At 38.2% G+C, this 22,007-nt stretch overlaps 1 protein-coding gene across 4 annotated transcripts in view; it reads right to left on the reverse strand.

The window, feature by feature from the left end:
* The window catches only part of ADAMTSL1 (ADAMTS like 1), an 890,862-nt gene that overhangs the window by 227,311 nt on the left and 641,544 nt on the right, over window positions 1–22,007 (reverse strand). For 3 of the 4 annotated variants that reach the window (XM_074330338.1, XM_074330337.1, XM_019739192.2), the window contains 2 exons: window positions 18,192–18,266; window positions 15,209–15,366 (listed from right to left, as the gene is read on the reverse strand). In XM_074330338.1, coding sequence (XP_074186439.1) covers window positions 15,209–15,366; window positions 18,192–18,266 — 233 coding nt within the window. Of the gene's footprint in view, window positions 1–15,208; window positions 15,367–18,191; window positions 18,267–19,802; window positions 19,910–22,007 lie in introns of those variants that run through there. The other variant, XM_074330339.1, reaches the window with a different exon arrangement.

The raw sequence follows: 22,007 nt of genomic DNA on the forward strand, positions 1-22,007 counted from the left end.
AACACGGAAGAAACAGGGAATAGGTCCTAACTCCTAGATTAATGTTTGGAGTTTGGATGAGAATATGGGACTCCTCCTCAGAAAATCTGGAAGAGCTGGAAAGGAGAAAGAAGGAAGAAAAGCTCCAGAATGTCTCATATTATGCTGAAATTCTGACCCAGGGCACATCCAGGTCTTTTCTAATTAGAATAAACAGTGATACAATTCCCTACTTTAAAGCAAAAAACAGCTGAAGCAATACAGTCTTTCACAAAAGGGGTATGGCCTACAGATTAATATTTTTCAGTCCTATGTGTCAGATACGGGATATCTAATTGCTTGCTTAGGGATGTAGTATTAATCACATTCCTTGGAAAGTTTTTCTTTTTTTTTTTTAAATTTTAGCTCACAAAAGCATATGGCTCTCTTGGGATGTGTAGTTACCATGCTGGAAAGCTATTAGAAGAAGGCTCTCATTTGAACACAAGTTCTATGAAAAAATAAAAAAGGCCAGAAACTTTGTTTAGATCCAGAAAGATGAATTGTTTTGTGGGGGTTCCTTTTGGGATGTAGACATTAAACTAAGTCCTAGGAAAGTGGAAGGGGTTAAATAAAAATGAGAAGGATATAACATCAAAACACTTGGACAAACCTTGTTCTAGAAAAATGTGTAGTATCTGGGCTTATCTTTTGGTCTGGTTAAAGAGGCAAAAGATGGAGCAAGTCCTTTTTTCAGCTACCTGGATGTTACCAATAAAAGCACCTCATGCCCTAAAAGGGAGGAATGAAGGACAAGGAGATTTGGTGTCAAGAGGGAGGGTTAGTAAATCCCATGTTGGAGGAAAGAAAACAAGCAGAAAGAATATTGTTCTTAATGAGTTCAATGAAAATGATGCAGAATGATCATAAATGCTGAGATTGTATGTCTAGATTTGAAAAGAGATTGGAAATGAACTGGGACATAGTTATTTCCAAAAGATAAAACCAATGGTGATGTACAAATCTCTGACCACATCATCTTGTCTGGTTCCTTCCCACTGATAGCATTCCTGCTTCTCCCTTCTCTATTGTCACCTTCTTCCTTGCATAACAACAGAATCAACTATCACAGCCATCGGCACTTATTACATTCCTACTTTGTCCAGGGTGCATTTTATTTATATAAAATCTAATCCTAAATCTACTCTGTATCATCTTCCACATTTGAATTACAAGAGAAATGAGGTTCAGAGAGGTTGAGTGCCTTGCTTAAGGCCACACAGCTGTAACAGAGTTGGGATTTGAATATAGGTGTGCCTGGCTTTAAAGCCACCATCACTTTTGTGGTACCAAGAAATCTTTGTTAATTTGTGAAGATACCGTCATTTATCTTTTTCTTTTTAAATTTATTGGGGTAACAATTGTTAGTAAAATTACACAGATTTCAGGTGTACAATTCTGTATTACATCATCTATAAATCCCATTGTGTGTTTACCACCCAGAGTCAGTTCTCCTTCCATCACCATATATTTGATCCCCCTTACCCTCATCTCCCACCCGCACACCCCTAACCCTCTGGTAACCACTAAACTATTATCTGTGTCTATGAGTTTTTGTTTCTCATTTGTTTGTCTTGTTCTTTTGTTGTTTTTGGTTTATATACCACATATCAGTGAAATCACATGGTTCTCTGCTTTTTCTGTCTGACTTATTTCGCTCAGCATTACACTCTCAAGATCCATCCATGTTGTCACAAATGTTCCTATATCATCTTTTCTTACCGCCAAATAGTATTCCATTGTGTATATATACCACAACTTCTTTATCCATTCATCTATCGAAGGACATTTTGGTTGTTTCCATGTCTTGGCCACCGTAAACAAAGCTGCAATGAACATTGGAGCACACGTGTCTTTATGTGTAAATGTTTTCAGATTTTTTGGGTAGATACCCAGGAGGGATTGCTGGGTCATATGGCAATTTTATTCGTAATTTTTTGAGGAACCTCCACACCGCCTTCCATAACGGCTGCACCAGTCTGCATTCCCACCAACAGTGTATGAGGGTTCCTTTTTCTCCACAGCCTCTCCAACATTTGTTACTATTTGTCTTGTTGATGATAGCCATTCTGACTGGGGTGAGGTGATATCTCATTGTGGTTTTGATTTGCATTTCTCTGATGATTAGTGATGTTGAGCATTTTTTCATATGTCTATTTGCCATTTGTATGTCCTCTTTGGAGAAATGTCTCTTCAGGTCCTCTGCCCATTTTTCAATTGGGTTGTTTGTTTTTTGTTGTTGAGTTGCATGAGTTCCTTGTATATTTTGGATATTAGCCCCTTATCGGAGGCACTGTTTGCAAAAATCTTCTCCCATTCAGTTGGTTGCCTCTTTATTTTGTCGATGGTTTCTTTTGCTGTGCAGCAGCTTTTAAGTTTCATATAGTCCCATTCATTTATTTTAGCTTTTACTTCCCTTGCCTTTGGAGTCAAATACGTAAAATGCTCTTTGAACCCAAGGTCCATAAGTTTAGTACCTATGTTTTCTTCTATGCAGTTTATTGTTTCAGGTCTTATGCTTAGGTCTTTGATCCATTTTGAATTACTTTTGGTACATGGTGACAGATAGCAGTCCAGTTTCATTCTTTTGCACGTGGCTTTCCAATTCTCCCAGCACCACTTATTGAAGAGGCTGTCTTTTCTCTATGTTTTTGGGTTATTTGTCAAAAATTACCTGCCCATATTTATGTGGGTTTATTTCTGGGTTCTCAATTCTATTCCATTGGTGTGTGTGTCTGTTTTTCTGCCAATACCATGCTGTTTTGATTATTGTAGCCCTGTAGTACAAGCTAAAGTCAGGGAGTGTGATACCTCCAGTATTGTTCTTTTTTCTTAAGATTGCTTTGGCTATTCGGGGTCTTTTGTGGTTCCAAACAAATCTGATGATTTTTTGTTGTATTTCTTTAAAAACTGCCACTGAGATTTTGATGGGGATTGCATTAAATCTGTATATTGCTTTGGGTAATATGGCCATTTTAACTATGTTGATTCTTCCAATCCATGAGCACGGAATGTCTTTCCATTTCTTTGTGTCTTCTTCAATTTCTTTCAAAAACGTCTTACAGTTTTCAGCATATAGGTCCTTCACATTCTTGGTTAAGTTTATTCTTAGGTATATTATTCTTTTTGCTGCAATTGCAAAAGGAATTGTTTTTTGTATTTCTTTTTCTGAGATTTCATTGTTAGTATACAGGAATGCAATAGACTTTTGTATGTTGATTTTGTAGGCAGTAACTTTACTGTATTCGTTGATACAGTATTTTCTAATAGCTTTTTGGTGGAGTCTTTAGGGTTGTCTATATAAAGCATCATGTCATCTGCAAAGAGTGATAATTTAACTTCTTCATTCCCAATTTGGATGCCTTTTATTTCTTTCTCTTGCCTGATTGCTCTGGCAAGGACTTCCAACACTATGTTGAAAAGCAGAGGTGATAGGGGACAGCCCTGTCGTGTTCCTGAACGTAGAGCAAATGGCTTCCGTTTTTCACCATTAATTATGAGATTAGCTGAGGGCTTGTCATATATGGCCTTTATTATGTTAAGGTATTTTCCTTCTATACCTATTTTATTAAGTGTTTTAATCATAAATGGATGTTGTATCTTGTCAAATGCTTTTTCTGCATCAATTGATATAATCATATGATTTTTGTCCTTTATTTTGTTTATGTGATGTATCACATTGATGGATTTGCGGATGTTGAACCATCCTTGTGCCCCGGGATGAACCCCACTTGGTCGTGATGAATAATCTTTTTAATGCATTGTTGTATTCGATTTGCTAGAATTTTGTTTAGGATTTTTGCATCTGTATTCATCAGAGATATTGGTCTGTAGTTTTCTTTTTTTGTGTTGTCCTTACCAGGTTTTGGTATCAGGGTAATGTTGGCCTCATAAAATGAGTTAGGGAGTACTGTCTCTTCTTCAATTTTTTGGAAGAGTTTGGGCAGGATTGGTATTAGATCCTCTTTGAAGGTTTGGTAGAATTCACTAGTGAAGCCATCTGGTCCCGGACTTTTGCTTTTGGGAAGGTTTTGGATGACTGATTCAATTTCGTTACTGGTGATCGGTCTGTTTAGATTTTCCAGTTCTTCATGGTTCAGCCTTGGAAGGCTATATGTTTCTAAGAACTTGTCCATTTCTTCTAGGTTATTGAATTTGGTGGCATATAGTCCTTCATAGTATTCTTGGATGATCCTTTGTATTTCTGTGGTGTCCGTGATAACTTCCCCGTTTTCATTTCTGATTTTGTTAATTAGTGTCTTCTCTCTTTTTATCTTAGTGAGTCTAGCCAAGGGTTTGTCAATTTTGTTAATCTTTTCAAAGAACCAGCTCTTTGTCACATTAATTTTTTCTATTGTCTTTTTGTTCTCTATTTCATTTAGTTCTGCTCTGATTTTTGTTATTTCCTTTCTTCTGCTGACCTTGGGTTTCACTTGTTCTTCTTTTTCTAGTTCTTTAAGGTGTAACATGAGGTTATTTATTTGGGATTTTCTTGTTTCTTGAGATAGGCCTGTAATGATATAAATTTCCCTCTTAAAACTGCTTTCGCTGCATCCCAAAAATTTTGGTAGGATGTATTTTCATTGTCATTTGTTTCTATGTATCTTTTGATCTCTCCTCTAATTTCTTCTTTGACCCAGTCATTCTTTAAAAGTATGTTGTTTAATCTCCATGTATTTGTTTTTTTCCTGCTTTCTTTTTGCAATTGATATCCAATTTCCAAGCCTTGTGATCAGAGAATATGCTTGGTATGATTTCAATCTTCTTAAATTTGCTGAGGCTCATTTTATGTCCCAGTATATGGTCTATCCTTGAGAATGTTCCATGTACACTAGAAAAGAATGACTAGCCTGATGTTTTAGGATGAAGTGCTCTATATATATGTCAATTATGTCCATTTCATCTAATGTGTCATTTAGGGCTGCTATTTCGTTATTTATTTTCTGTTTGGATGATCTATCCATAGCTGTCAATGATGTATTTAAGTCCCCTAGTATAATTGTGTTTTGGTCAATTTCTCCCTTTAGTTCTGTTAGTAGTTGCTTGATATGTTTCGGTGCTCCCTGATTGGGGGCATAAATATTGATGACTGTTATGTCTTCTTGTTGGATGGTCCCCTTTACCATTATGAAACGTCCATCTTTGTCTCTTGCTATCTTTTTCACCCTGAAGTCTGTTTCATCTGATATCAGTATGGCTACACCTGATTTTCTCTGGGTACCATTTGCTTGGAATGTCAATTTCCACCCTTTCACTTTGAGTCTATGCTGTCCTTGTAGCAGAGATGTGTCTCTTGGAGACAGCATATGGTTGGGGTTAGTTTTTTGATCCAATCTGCTATTCTGTGCCTTTTTATTGGTGAGTTCAGTCCATTTAGGGTGATTATTGATATGTGAGGATTTCCTGTCATTCTATCTTTGGTTTTCTAATAAGACTGTGTCTCCATTGTTTCTTTGCCTTTTTGTGTTGTCTATTATTTCTGTGTGGTGGTATTCTATGATGTTTCCCTCTGTTTCTTCTTTTATTACAGTATATATTTCAGTTCTGGATTTTTTTTGAGTGGTTACCCTTAAGTTTATGTAAAAGAAAGTTTGATATTTAGAGTATTCCATTTCCTTCAGCATGCTTACTTTCTCCATTCCCATATTCCATTTCAGGCCTTTACTCTCCCCCTTTTTATGATTTGGTTACCACAAATTGTCCCTGTTCATGGTGGTCGAATTGCCTCCTTTATTATTTCTTGTAGTGCAGGTCGTGTATTAGAAAATTCCCTCAGCTTCTGTATGTCTGGAAAAGTCTTTATTCCTCCTTCATATCTAAAGGGTATCTTTGCTGGATATATTATTCTTGGCTCATAATTTCTCTCTTTCAATAGTTTGAATATTTGGTTCCACTCCCTCCTGGCTTGTAGAGTTTCTGCTGAAAAATCTGATGATAATCTAATGGGCTTTCCTTTGTAGGTTACCGTCTTCTTTTCCTTGGCTGTCTTGAGGATTCTTACTTTGTCGTTGATTTTAGACAGCTTCAATACAATGTGCCTTGGAGAAGGCCTGTTGGGATTGAGGTAATTAGGTGTTCTATTTGCTTCTTGGATTTGAGGATCCAGTTCTGTCCACAAGTTTGGGAAGTTCTCATCAACAATTTGTTTGAATATATTCTCTGTTCCCTTCTCTCTTTCTTCTCCTTCTGGTATGCCCATTATTCTTATATTGCTCTTTCTGATGGAGTCAGAAAGTTCTTGTAGAGTTCTTTTATTTCTTTTAAGTCTCAAGTCTCTTTCTTCTTCCATCTGTGTCATTTCCAGGTTTCTATCTTCGATGTCACTGATTCTTTCCTCCATCTGGTCAACTCTACTACCTAAGCTGGTTATTTCATTCTTAATTTCTTCTATTGAGTTCTTAATCTCCAGAAATTCTATTTGGTTCTTTTTAAAAATTTCAATCTCTTTCGTAAAATTCTCATGTTGTTCTTTGATTGCGTTTCTGAGTTCATTAAACTGCTTTTCTGTGTTTTCTTCCATTTCATTGAGTTTTTGAAGAACTGCAATCTTGAATTCTCTGTCATTTAAGTCACATATTTCCATATCTTTCAGTTCCTTTTCTGGAGACTTTTCACTTTCTTTTTGAGCTGTCTTGTTGCCTTGGTTATTCATGGCAATTACTGATTTATTATTTCTCTTCCTAGACATCTACAAGAGTGGCTTCTGCAACAGGTTGATAGGAAGAGGTCTTTCTTTTGTTTTCCAGTACTTGTTGGTAGAATGTTTTATTTTCTATCTGACTACAGCCTTTTTTTTCTCTCTCACACGGTAGTGGTATGTTTTCTCTGCACTATTCCAGCTTCTCACACAATGGGGGGATTCCCTGGGAGATGGGCTTCTCCTCTGTTAATAGCTCACCTGGGTCACAGGGCGCAGTGTCTGTGTGGGCATGCGGAGAGCTTTTGAAGTTCCAAAGCTCTTCCTGCACCAGATTCAGAGCCCGTATGTTTCAGCAGTTCTGTTTACTCCTGCAGCGATCCGCCCAGATAGGTGGGGCCAGGGGCGGGGTGAGTTGTGAGAGGTGGCCCAGAGCAATGGCGGTGACCAACACCACAGCCGGCCCTGCTTCCACAGCTCCCTCCCCTTTGCCAGAACTAGTTGGGCTGCGAATCTGGGTCTGCGGTCCACAGTTCTCAGAAGAGCAAATATTCTATTCTTTTGATCTGACACTGCTACTGTTCCACTTCTAGCGCCGGGCGGGGGGGCGGTGGGGTTGGGGCGAGCTCTGGGAGGGTAGGGAGGGGGCAGCTAGTCTCAGTGCCTAAGGCTTCCGTTCTCTGCTCAGCAGTGAGGGATTAAACCATCGTTTTCAGCCTTCTTCCCTCAGTCTTTTCTCTGAGGTCTCTGCCATGAGTGTTGGGTTCAGCCGTGTTATATGCTGCCCCCTCAGCCCTCTGGGCCATAAGCGGAGCCCTAGCAGTCCGAGTTCTTCCCTCTCCTGCAGCTGCGGTAGTTCTGGGATGCAGCGAGCTGGGAGCACTGAGTTAGGTCTGTGTCCTGCGTCCACGCTGCTCCTTCTCCACACTTTTCCCTTTTATCCTCCCCTGCTCGTGCGATTTGCCCACCTTTAGGTGAATTCAGTAGTGGACCTCTTCGTCTTGCCTGTCTGCTGTGCAGGGAGTCTTTTGTGGAATTACTGTTGTTCGATTAGTTGTAAATTCCAGGGGAGCTTTACAGAGGCTCACCTCATGCCACCATTTTGATGACGTCTTCCCAGTCATTTATCTTTAGTGATATTCTTTACCTCTCTCTCAGTATCTTCATTTTTCAAAATTTTTCAAAATTTTTTTCAAAATTTTTCATTTGGATATAGAAAAAAAAAGTTTAAAATGAAAAAAAAAAGAAGGCTAACCTGATGTCTAACTTTGATGGCCTAATTGTTGTTTATACAGATGAGCCACTGTGTTCCTTTCCTCTGGTTTTATTAATTCTGGGCTGCTGGGACCGCTATTACCATTAGCTCTGGAGCTTCTCAAACCCTAAATCCTTAAACATCAAGTCCCGTTTCTCAAGAGTATGTTGAAAGCTTTAGTTTGACGCATTAGAATTTCGTTTTAGGGAGCTAAATACATCTGGCATATGTAATTTTGCACTTCTTAAGTTAATAAGGAAAAGAATGCTCTGAACCAAGCTTGTCTTCCTATAATTACAATGGCTCAGTGTTTCTAAGTCAATATAATAACTCTCACTGGTCACCTTCCATAGCCATTGATTGCACTGTCATAAGAGAGCTGCAGGGCAGTATAAATGTGTATGTGTGCAATGGTTGAGCTTTAAGTCCCTGTAAAATTAAAGGAGTCAGGGGGAATGTTCAAACACATGAAAGACATCAAGTACACAAAGTGTCTCCCAGATGAAGCACTATGCTTCTCCATCGGGTAAAGGTAATTTGTGAGCCTTGGGGTGTTCCCTAACTAAGTTCCTTTCTCTCCCTGATGATGTAGAAAAACTCCCCCATCCCCAGAGACGCCAGCAGGGGGGCTGGCAGTCAGGGGTCCCCCCACCCACCGTGGTTGCAGATGAGTCACTGTGCTGACCTGAGGAGAGGACAACAAAAGGGAGCTTTGGGGAGCCCCGCTCCTATGAGCCTCTAAGCTGGACCCACAATGGCTATGGAAGGGCAGCCAGGTATGCCACCACTTGGGAGTGCTTGAAAATAGTAGAAAAAAATCAATATGCCTGCTATGGAGGGGATAAAATAGAAAACAGGTGGGTCTATTTATTAAATATCTCTATAGTTATTCAATGTCTACTATATTCAATTCGGGGCTGTTCTGGTGGTTGATGGTGATAGCGAATACTCAAGAAACTGTGAAAAAAAACCTTTAAAATGCTCTTTTGGGGCTTTCAAAATATGCAACAAGAATAAGATCTCTTTTCTAGCACTTAAGTATTTACAAATACTTAATGTTGATATAATTGTTATTTTACTGCCTTTATTCTCCATATTCTATAAACTCCATGAAGGCAGGTACCATTTATCTTGCTCACCACTCTTTCTTCAGCATCATCTATAATGTTTAGCACACTGTAGGTGTCCAAACAATTGCTGAATAAATGAATGTATGAATGAACAAACAAATGAATTATATAATGATCATGGTCCTTTCAAGTATTTTGGAATCACAAACTATTATTTGTGACAAATTCTTAGAATAATGATCATCTTTTTATATATATCTGCCAGTTTTATTGAAGATGGATCACTTCTTATTGATAAAATTGATAATGTTGATGAAATGTTGCTAAAATTCATGAAAAGAAGCAGACTGTTACAACACAACCCTTGTCCAACAGTACTTCCCACCCTCCTTTGATAGTATAATGGTATTGTAGAGTGGAAAGGGCTTGTAAAAATGATTGTTACTATTGGAATGGACCAGAAATTCAATCATTCCACGGTTTGCAATACCTGACAATTTTAACAGTGGGCAATGCTAAGATTAGGGATTATTCAGTGAAAATAATGATAAAAAATTGTTAGTACCCAGCTTTACTTTTACACTTCTTATAGAATTTTCTAGTCCTCCAAGAATTCCAGACCTCAATCTTGAGAGATACAGCAGTTCATCCCATAGGCCCCTGACTCAGTGTTGCATGAGAGATGTTGGTTATGGATTTACTGCCCATAGCCCTCGAGTAGGGCAGGAGATTAGAGATGCCTCTTCGGGAACAATGGGTATAAGGTTGGCCAAGGAACAAAGACGTGGAAGAGATGTGTCAGGAAGCAAATGCTGAGAGGCTGAGCAGACCTGAACCTACTGGAAGGACGATCTCAGTGTCAGATGGAGAAGGAGGGCAGAAAACAAATGACCAGAGTGGAACCAGAAGGGCTAGAATTGGAAAAGGGCCTGCCACTCTCACAGTTGGTTCTCTGATTCTGAATCTTAAACCTAGCTGTGCAGTTGGTAAAACTATGTGGGTGTAGGGGTGCAGAAGGCGTCACCTCAAGATGTTCCTTTGTGGTATGTGGATTATTCTGAGCTAATGGCAACTGTGAGAGACCCTGCAGCCTCAAGGGAAACTCCTGTGCTGTTTCCACAACTACCTAAAAAAATTTAAATTAGGGGTCGTGTCCATAATAAGAGATTATCAGAGATAACTTTTTTGACCTATCTATATGGCAGGGCAAACTACTAGTTACTGAATATCTGCTTTTCCTATCACCCTGTAGTGACCCTCCTCCCCTCTGAAGACCCAGGGCGCCTTATCTCATCTGTAGCCTAGACTGCCATGTATACTTCATTTCAACTTCCTGTCTCTGAACCTGTCATGTGTGTGGGGTTCCCATATATATGGATATAATTAAGTTTGGTTATTTTCTCTTGTTAATCTAATCTGTCTCATGTAGATTTAATTATTTAGACAAGTCCAAAGAACCTAGGATGGTAGAGGAAAGTTTCTTCCACCCCTACATGGGAAATGCAACAGGAAATTCAGTGTATTGCAATGAGCTCAGTTTTAAACTCTTGGAACCTATCAGCATAAAGGAGTATGTTTACTGGGGAATCACTACCTGTGAAAGTTGGGTAGGAAAAAGAATCACTGTTTATTACATGCTTCTTTTATTTCCTAGAGCTTATTTAAACTTTTCTTCTCAAGAATGTTTGACTTACAACAATGATTTTCCCTTTGTATGAGCACAGCCTGACTGGTATAGAGTGGCCATCTAGAAATAGACTGGGTGGCAGGGCAGAACTAACCTGGGCTTAAATATTTGCCACAGCTCAGCCTCCAGTGGAGAAAAGAATTGATTATTTCAATACTACGCAAGTCTCACAAAGGCTTTCTTAATCACATTAGCCTGTAGCAAGTAGCTATAGCTTTCACAATCTGTCTATTTTACTTTAGTATGTAATTATATACATCACTATTTCAAAATTTCCTATCCTGTGTTTTATTTCTCAAATGGCATTAAAAGCTAGGAGAGGGCAGATAACATATTTATATGAATTACGTACAGGGTTATGCTCAAGGCTGTCCAGAAAGAAATATGGAGGCATCATCACTGCCCAATACTCTAAGTGATACAAGTGGAAACCACTGCATTTCTATTCCCTAGCGTACTCAAACGAGCTACTTAGGCATCAATGGAATGATGCCAATCTCCCCACTATAAAAATGTACTGCATTTGGTAAATTATCCTCTGTAGGAAATAACTGATCTTTAGTTATCAGTGCATGAATTCAGAGACAGTGTTCTTGGCTCTAAGTATGCTTTTTGTTTACTATTCTCCTGGGTATTTCTGCTCTTTTGGTGGTTTGGGTACTCGCCAGTGACTTTTCTATCTAATATGGCTTTCTTCTTAAAATTTAAAAACAGGCACAAACTGAACATGTATCAATATACCTGAGTTACTTCCCAAGTAGAGCTAAGTTGGACGTTCTAATAAAGAATGGACTATGACTGAGAAAGACCCTCTTCTATCTGGGAAAGTCATTATCTTCCATCAGGTCTGCAGCTTCCGAAAAGATGCACATGGCATGGTAGGAGGAAGCCAGCCAGTGATCCAGCAAACTGCCAACTGTCCCTAACAGCGTGATGACAGATGTCATAGTCGGTCTGTTCTCACATCCATTTAATAGCTACACCTGCCAAATTGTTCCTGGGTGTGCCACTTGAAAATTGACAGGTCTCGGGCCATCTTCATAGAAGCAGCTTTCTGCCATTGTGTAGAAGAACACTGGGATAAGTTGGACCAGAAGTGAAAGCATTTCAAAGAGATGGAAAAGGAGTAATTTGGTCCTATTGCTTTTATACATACTATTTCATTCAATTCCTCATAAAGTCTCTATAGGGGGGTATTTTATTACTATTTTTTCAAAGGAGTAAACAGTCTCAAAGAGGTGGAACAACATACTGAAGTTCACACACCCAGTACGTAGGAGAAAATACCAAACTCTAGAGAACTTATCCTTTCTACCACTCTCCACTAGTATTGCCAAAAATGTTTGCACAGCCAATGCAGGAAGTTTAAGTTTTTGGAAGACATGCTCCCCTAGGAAGCAAGATAAAAATTTAGTCTGGTTTTAATCTTTAAAGGAAATTCCAAAACATAATTTTGGAACCAATGGCAATATATAATGATTTCTCACTGTAAAAAAAAAAATTTCCTTTCATGCAAAAAAGTGTCTTTTCCTTTAAATAAACAAAAAAATATTTTGACAATAAAATGCCATGAAGATGTTGACAAATAAACATTTCCATTTAAATCCTGTGTATCTCATTCAAATAGGAAGTCGTTGCTTGAATTAACATATGACGCCAAATAGACTACACTTTGAACATTAAAAACTGAATCGCAAACTATGTGTATAATTTCTAAGCTCCTAAATCATGAAAGATGATTTAAAAAAATCAAATGGTAATCTTTCATTTTCAGTTATTTCCTGGGGAAAACAGGGAAGAAAATGTTGCTTCATTATGAATCAAAAAGGTAATTTTCTTCTTTTTTTTCTGTATCTTCTTAAATTATCTGACTCATTTTGAAGTTTTAATAAACTGATTTTTAAAATTCTATAATCTATTTTAGAATAACTTCACACTATTTCAGTCCTGATATTTTCTAATGAAACCTTAATTTCCTCTCATTTGCAACCTGAAACTAAGTCAACAAATAGGATATATGTGTATAATGCAAAAATCACTAAAATGATAGTAGCTTAGTTTGCTCTGAAAGAAAATATTTACAGATGGTAGACACCTAGGAAAGTATCAAAAACTTCTTTAAAGTCCATTTTTTCTTAGATATATGTACTTACATGTAGAAGAAAACAATACTCTTAGAAACAACACAGAATACTGAAAAGAGTTCTGGGCCAGAATTAAAGAGATGTGATTTTTGGTCCTGATTTGTCATCAGGGTGAGCTTGGGCACATTATTCAACTTCCCTAAGGCTGTTTCCTTGCAGGTAAAATGAAGATGTCTGCATCTGTGTCACTTCAGCACTTGCCATGTGGTTAAAGTCCTTTGTTCATCCAGCACTTGCTAGGGTTCATTGGATTTTTCTTATGGAGATAGAAGACAAGTAGGATTCTGTCCTTGCCCCCAAGGAACACAGTCGGAAGATGTAATGTAAATAGGAATTTTGGGTTATTTGAGAAAGTCCAGAATGCTTCTGGGAAGAGAAAATCCTGAAGAACGATTATAAGTTAGTGAAGTGAATGGAAGAAGACAAGATAAGAGCATTGCAGATAGAGGGCACGGCATTATGCAAAGGTTATCCTTTATGAGAGTACAAGATGTTGGGGGACCTGTGAGCAGTTCAATTGGTTGAAACGGGAGGAGAAAAGTCAAAGGTGAGGTGGGAAGGGTAGACAGAATCCAGATTATTGAGAGTAATACATGCTGTGCTATGGATTTGCATTCTCATACCAAAGCAATGAGTGGACATGAGGGACAATGTAGGATTATGAAGACAGGAGTTAGGGTTCTAGAAAACTCACTCTGATGGCAACATGGGCAATGGAAACTAGTTCAGAGACCATGCTATTAGTTCAGGTGAGAAATACAAAGGTCTAAAACTATGATAGTGGCAGAAAAGATGGAGAAGAAAGAATAGTCCTGAAAGATGATACAGAGGTAGAACTGACAAAGTTTAATGTCTAACTATGGGAATATAGCAGAAGAGGAAATTGGTGTGAATCAAAGTTTTTCTGACTCGGTTGGGTAAACAGTGTATTATTCTACAAGATAAGAAAGAAGATAAAGTACGTGTCTGGGGATAGACAAGTCCAGTTTTGGACACGTTGAGCTCATTGTGTCTGTGGGACATCCAAGTAGTGATGTGTAGAAGGCAGCTGGATATATGAAATGTATTCAACAATGCTATGAAGTATTTAAATGTGAATAATATTACTTGAATCCAATTCTATATTTTCAGTACGTGTATTAATGCTTGCAAAGCCATTAGGGAAATGAGCATAAATGGTTTATTCAACAGTACAAAAAGGGCTTCAAAATATGAAGATCTCTCAATCTTTTACTCTACAGGCATACCTTGTTTTACTGCGCTTTACTTTATTATACTTCACTGATATTGTGTGTTTTTTTTACAAATTGAAGGCAATACCCTCTACCAGCAAAAGGATTACGACTTGCTTCATTGTGAAACTCATTTTATTGCGGTGGTCCGGAATGGACACTGCAATATCTCTGAGGTATGCCTGTATTTGATTGTTTGACTGAAATTACTTAACTACCTTCAGCATCATTTCTATTGAGAGCTATCTCTGATGCTTTATAGCTCCTTGCTCACGTTCATGTGGCTGGCAGGTGGACTGGATTAAAAAGAGCTACCATGTAGAGGGAGACAAAGAACAGTACCCTGGAACCCTTCTTCCATCCAACCTCACTGCCTATCACATTTTCCTATATGCATTCTTACTTCCAGCTGCCATGGGGTCATGAAGCCTTAGCTTAAATCAAATGTCCTCTGGCTCCAGGTCCCATGATGAAAAATTTATGGAGTTCTGGACACATTACAAGTTTTACAGCTTTACAGCTAAAATCCTTCAGGTCCTTCTGACCTACTGAAGGAAAAAAATATGTTTTATTTTATTGTGATTCCCAAATGCTCTTCTAGTGTGTACATTTTTCCTACAGAATGTGTATGCTGCGTCCAGCAATGTGTTTTATATTACCTTGAAGAGTAGGGAAGCTCTGATAGAAGGAAACAACTTAGTCTTGTTGCCAGTACAAGAGAAAACAGAAATTGCAATTGGAAGGAAGCATGACCAAGTCTATGGATCATTAGTTTGTCTTTCTCTCTGACTGAGGACACCTTATACGAGTCAATGACTGTATCCTAACCTGTTTTAAAAACAGTTTATAGCCCCACTAATGATATATTGGCTTTGTGAGTGGAATCTTTTTATTAAATCACACACACACACACACACACACACACACACACACACTCAGGATTTTCCTAGACCTTAAAAATATCATATTCTTGTAAAGTCCAGGACGTAGTTCAACATCCTTGAATTAAACATCTCCTGGATCATAGGCTTATAGGCTTTCCAAATCTATGTTAAAACCTAAAGCCTCTCTCTTTCTCTCTCTCTCTCTCTCTCTCTCTCATCAAGAGATTATAAATATCATCAATTGGAGGTGGCTTGAAAACAAGGTACCAAAATGGGCTTACCTTGACAATGAAATCTGCTGTGAGTGGTCCAGCCATTCTCAGTATCTCTTTGTCTGGAAATTTCTGGAAGTTCACACTAGAATTGTCCACAAGAAAGGTGCCTGTAGAGTTGAGGCTGTTTTCACCTTTAGCCCCCTGGAGGGTTTTGCTTTCCAAATCTACATAATCAAACACAGGAAGAGGAAAGAAAGACATTCCCAGGGTTACAGCAGACCACGTGCAAGTACATTCTATGGAACAGAATCTAGAACTATGTAAGGGTTAAGTATCATTCTTTATAGAGCTGACACAATTAAAATTATGATAGACACAAAATATATAGGGACTTTGGATCACATAACAATTTATGCTGCAAATGAAATTATTTTAAAACCCCTTATCCAAACATCCAAGACTCCCAGTGAAAAAATCTTTGGCTTCCTGGATCACCTTATTTGGGCATTCCACTTTACCATAATCCCATACCTTTGACTAAACCATCTTCCATGCATATCTTATGGATTTCAGCCTCTCTGGCCCTCAGTCTAGAATACCCCACACTTTTCTTTTTGCCCTATGAGATCCAGGGTGTCTCTCTGTGTTCCCTCAGTATCGGTGTCACTTGATTTATACTTTCTGGTTACTTACCATGTATGTGCTATTGCTTAAAACAAACAAAGTATCATGACTGAAGGACAGGGAACTAACTGCCCTTTTTAGTTTTCTTTCTTTTAAAAATTCCTTTTGGGACATCATTCAGTATTGTGTACCTAGATGATGTGTCATAAGAGCTTAAGACAGAAAGAAGAACGTCTTGATTCCTGGAATATTTGACCAATGACAAAGCCTACAAAGCATCTTTTGTTGTAGGAAATCAGAGCATGCTGGGGACAATGGTAATTATGATACATATTTCAGAGCATGTTAAATTCTCATGTGACTGAGAGGTGACTTAGAATGACTGCCCGCTGCATGAAGGAAGGTAGATAGGCGAAATCTAACATTGGTTTCCAAAACCTGCACAAGAACCCTTCATTTTGGCAGAGGTTCTTTAGAAGAAAGATGGGGTGGCTAGGTGAAGTTCTGGGTTACCTACCCTACATTCAATCAGAATGATTTCCCTCTTACATGTTTTACAGATTGAGGTCCTGGGGTTAAGGAGAATTTTAAGGTCTCTGGAGGTACTAAAGTGCCTGAAGTATTTGTACTAAATTATTCTAGATGTTGTCTAACACGTTCTCTACTACAAGGAATACCAGCAGGTGGAGAATGTTAGTGTCCAATTAAATGCCCGTGACCCTCAGGTAAAGTCCGCGTAGCCTTTCTTTGGGAGTAGCTCAGGCTTCCCTCCCCCGCCCTGGAGTGGCATCGTTTATTCACACATTCAATTTGAATTATATTCCAAATACAGAAAACAAAACAAAAACTTCCTTAGTTATACGTATGTTATCAGCAGTATGTCTGTTAGGAGCAAAAAAGCAGATTCCATTTTGCTTTTCATCATCTATGAATATCATTTGTAGCTTTACTTATCAAATCTGGGAGGCTAATACATTTATAAAAATGAATTTTCCTCTTTTAGATATTCTTATATCTACATTCCTTTGGTTTTTTTTCTTCTGCAGTGAGGAGTAAATCCCCAACTTGGTGATGGTCTTGGTCTGGATGTTCATTTTAGGGTGTCACTGCTTAGAAAAATACTGTTTTTGAGTGGGGTTGTTACACCAGCAGTTACCTCTGTCCATTTCTCAAGGGGAAAAACAAATCATTTGAATGGTAATAGTGTACACACATATTTCATTCTTTGACATGTGAACACTATAGTTTTTGGGGTGGTTCAGGGCTAGAAAAGAACTTGGATCACATAAGGTGTCTTATCATCATCTTTTGGCTTTGCCTGAACTGTACCTTATTTATTCTTTTAGTGAATGTATTTACTGAAATGTGTTTATTTTTAAGAAAGATTACAGTCGGCTATCTGAACTTTCACAGGCTCCAATTTGTCTTCCTCTTGTTTGTTTTTCTGGTATGATTTCAGTCATAATCCAATTGCCAAACGATAGTGCTTGCTACCTACATTGGTTTCTTAGGCATGTGTGCAGGAGGGGAGACGGAGCAGAAGATGATAGATGGCTTTGTAGGAACCCAGGAACAATTACAGTGGAGGAGATCAGAAATGCTCAAGGGATCAACTGGAGTGAAATCTTTCAGGGAAATGGAATTTTGCAGAAAATACTAGCATATCCTCTCCTACTCCCTCCCTGGTTCATAGCCCATAATTTCCTGCTTGTAATTTACAGGTCTACATATAAGCAGTACTAAATGGTATTTAAAAAACAGATATGGATGTGGGCTGCTGGCTTGTCATGACTGAAGATCATTCTTCTACAAACTGTGGTGGGACCTGCTACCACTGGATCTTTGTGTTGTGATCACCCTTTAATAATCCTGAATTTCAATAGCTATCTTAAAGATACTCAGACCTTATATTGTCTCTAATACATGAAATGCTTAATCCTACCACAATGGTTTTATTTAAATAGTACAGGGTTAACGTTGTTTGGTGTTTCTATGTTCCTCTTGATAAAATAATGAAACATGAGTAGGATGAATAAAAGAAAGAAGAAAAGGAAGGGAACGGCGGAAGGAAGAAGAAAAAAAGAAGAGGCGAGGCAGGAAAATGACGGAGCATAATTGGAAAGGAAAAACAGAAAGAATGGGAAATAATGTGCACAAAAGCATAAACATGTGCTTAACTCACGACCAACCTATGGGGAGCATCTATTTTGTATTTTCCAAGATGACTGTGGTTAGAGATAATTACCACAGAGGTTTTTGCTATCTCATCAAGCAACCGAAAGATAAACAGAAGCACTCAAAATATCGTATTATTATAGAGTGGAAAGATTTGTACTTCTGCATTTTAATCTCTTCTGGGAACAAAAAATAAATAATAATGACTAAAATTCCCAATACCCAAAGGAAAACAACTAAGTTTACTTACACAAGTGATCAGGCCCTTTTAAGACAAGGCGAATATGTCTACTTCCATAGGGAATAGCAACCACTGTGTCATCCACTAGAGAGAAACAAAGCAAAGTCTTAAAAAAGCACATAATTTGATACAAAATTATTGATTGTCTCCTATAAAGGCACTGACTTACATACCCCCGACCCCAAATGACAACCCTTTTTTAAATATTTGATGTGAACACCAATATTTGGGAATCAAAATTTCTATTTTCCTCAAAATAAAATATGCCAAAAAAGCTGATCGCTAGCTAACTCCAAAGGGATCTGGCCTTTTAAAAAATATATCAATTTTGATATAGGGAAAAATAGATTTGCAAGTTCTCATTTCTGATTTTAAATCCTGGTCGGATATTGCCAAATATCTCTAGATTAGAGCAATTGTGTTAAATTACAAAAGGAAAATAAATTCTAATGTTCAAAGGATCACTTTATTTTATCAAAATCTGGATTTTTCTCTAGCAAAGTAACTACCTTGGATAAGCAGGACAGATAAAAATAAGGGAAATGTATATTTGTTTAAGTTCTTTAAGTCCCTCTGGGGCAGAAATCATGCCTTCCAGTTCTTCACTGTCCTTTACACTATCTGCATCTAATACTACATATATTGGGTGTTCCATAAGCGGTTATTCACATTCCCCCACACATCCTCTGTTTTGGAAAAAAAAAAATTGGCTGAATCACAGATCATTAAACAATGGATTACTTTTTATTATACTTGAAAATTGAGCCTAAACTCATTGGAAGCAATCCCAAAACCTACATTGAAAAAAAAAAATAGAGGTCTATTACATGCACCCCAAAGACATCACAGGCATTCTTACTTAGAACTCCATTTGTGACAATACCTTATATTTATACGGCATTGAAGAGTTTCACTTTCATCTGAATTATACTATTTATTCCTTCACCCAAAACATGTAAAAGGGCAAGGAGGATGCCACCACCCCCACTTTATGAAAAGAAACGAAGCCTCTGAGAAGTATAAGGAGTAGCCCAAGGTCAAAGCACAGGAGGGCCTTCCAGAAGACAAGGAAAAGCAGGTATTTTAAACTCATCAGCATATGCTGAAGCGCTGCGGGGTTCTGTTTCCCATATTATACATTATCATCCTATCACGGGGAGAATTTAGTTTAAATAAAAGAATCTCAAAAGGTAGCCAATTTCTCTGAATTTCAACATGATATCATCTTGCCTTGGGGAGAATTTAATTTCAATAAACGAATCTCAGAAGTTTCTTAACTTCTCTGATCCTTAGCTTCTCTGTAAAACAGAGGAAACAACACTTACCTCATAACATGGTTGTGAAGAGATATAGGTGTGGAAAGAGATATAGATATATATATATAGCTATATAGTCTGGAACACAGTATTTTGTAATATTATCCTCTCTGCCCCCCCCCCCCCATTTCAAATTTCCTTGAAAACAGGAACTAAAAGACATTACTTTTATGATGTTTTTTAACGCCTCAGGGCCCCGAGCACATAGCCAGCTGAATGAGAAAGAAGACTCATATGCTGTCAATTTCTTCCCGAAAGAGGTTACATTTATTAAGTTCTCTGCAATATTGAATATTCTACTCACACTACAATCTTCTAGTTGCTTTCAATGTCCTCCATTGTTAAAGAAAGGCTGCATTTCAGAAAGCTAAGAGTTTGTGGCATCTAAGAACAAAACGTGTAAAGGGAATACAGAAAAGGAACAAAGAATGCTCAGACTGGGCCCGCAGAGCTTTAAACGCCTTGCATAAAGACATGGATGTTTAAGTTTACAAAAGAAACTCAAAGCAGTTAAAACAATGGGATTTCTAGAAATAGAAAGTCTTTGTTTATCCACAGGTCAAGGAAAGTGCAAGTAAAAGGGAAGCTTTCTGTTTGGCCCTGCAATGCTCAGCGGCGGTCTTCTGACCCACACACTGCTCAGGCAGACTCCCTCTTGTTCTGCTGAGAAGTGACTCACATTCCACATGCTGGGGCATCAACCTAGCTTTTGGCTGACGCAGTAACCTTTGTGTGCTCCCTGAGGAAGATGGGGAGGAACCTCGGAGTTGTTGGGGGAAAAGGGCAGGATGGAGAGGGTAGACCAGGCAATGCCTCCTGATGTCCCTGCACACTTGCCTAGTTAAAAAGAAATATGGAGCCATTCAGGCTGGTGCCAACTTGTGCCGTCAGCAGCACACAGCACCCGACGTAGGAGAGTCATGGCCTATTCTTCTGTGGTTCCGTAAAGGGCTAACAGACACCTGGCAGGTCATCAGGCAACCAGCAAATTCATTACTTTATTCCACAAATAGTTTTGAGCGTCTCCTAGTGTCAGGTTCCATACTAGGCACCAGAGATCCAGTGACACACAAGACAAACAAAGCACCAGCCCCACAAGATGGTCCCTGAAAAAGGGACCTAAGATAAAATGTGTGGGGAAATACCATATATTGCACTCTATTCATGGAAATTACAAAAGCACATTAATTAGATTCTTAAGGAGCCCCGGACCAAAGAAATCCATTTCACTCTGTTTGTGTCTCCAATGTGTTTACTTAGGGAAACTTTTTCATAAGTATCATCTGTTAAGACCCCCTGATAAATCTCAGAATATACTTTAATATATGGTGCTTTTAATTTGACAAGAAAAAAAGAAAAACTTTAATTTCATTTTCTGCATGTTGATAAAAAGCCAGTCTTTGAGTTATACATGTATTAATGATTGTTTCATTTGACGATAAATTCTCAATGATTAGGGATGGGTTGGGGGATTCTTCTATTTGGCATCTACTATAGTATTACGCACAGAGAGATGTTAAAAACATCTGAGAACGTGTGAACAGTCTGGTTTCATCAACTGCCCTTCAGTGATTAATTCAATTGGTACAGCTGGAGTCGTGAGTGGCTACGTCTCTCTCAGGGTTCTGTAATTCCTCCAGGTACCCTTCCCCAAGAAGGCACAGTACTGTGTCATCAAGTGCATTGGCCCTGATCTATTCTGGTTTTGTTGACAGAACCATGATGCCTATCTTCAAGACATATTTCCAGGTTATTAGTCAACAATTCTGAAAGTCCTGCTTCAGAGATCAGGTAATCTCTTTCTTCATTAAATGGACAAAGTTTCCATGGGAATCATAAATTCTGCCATTTCACATATATGGGTTGCAAATCCCCCTTTTCAAGAAAATTGTTCTCAAGGATTGTACCTAAAAGATTTTCTCAAAAAAAAAAAAAAAAAATCAATCTACATACGCGTGTGTGTGTGCGCGCGCACACACACACACACACACACACACACCAGGGTGCCAACAAAATGTACACAAGCGGATACTTTGGTCAATGTTGCTCAAGCAGTAGTTCGCCGTAAGCAGAAGTGTCTGGACGCTGGTGGTAACCACTTTGAGCACCTCTTGTAATTGCAGAAGTCAAAGGTGACTTGTATTCATTTTGTTATCGGTATATATTGAGTATTAAAATTTTAATAGTTTTTTCCTTTCTTAAAGTGTGTATATATTTTTTTTGGCAACATGTGTGTGTGTATTCCACATCTTCCTGTAGAACATTTTAGGTTCATTTTTAATCTTAACAAGATTTTTCTGTGTGATTCATTGCTGTATCAGAGAAAGGTGATAAGTTTTTAAAAGACAGGATTTCCTATTCTGATATCTGAGTTTATCTTATTTTTAGACCTGTTAATAAGTCCATATTTTTAAAGACTCTTTGCTGTAAGCCTTTGGGGCTGATACTTTATCTTATCATTATTATGTTTTTAATGAAAGAGCCATTGTTAACACACGTGCCTACATAT

This window comes from Rhinolophus sinicus, linkage group LG04, assembly GCF_036562045.2.
Source record: "Rhinolophus sinicus isolate RSC01 linkage group LG04, ASM3656204v1, whole genome shotgun sequence".
Classification (NCBI taxonomy): Eukaryota; Metazoa; Chordata; class Mammalia; order Chiroptera; family Rhinolophidae; genus Rhinolophus; species Rhinolophus sinicus.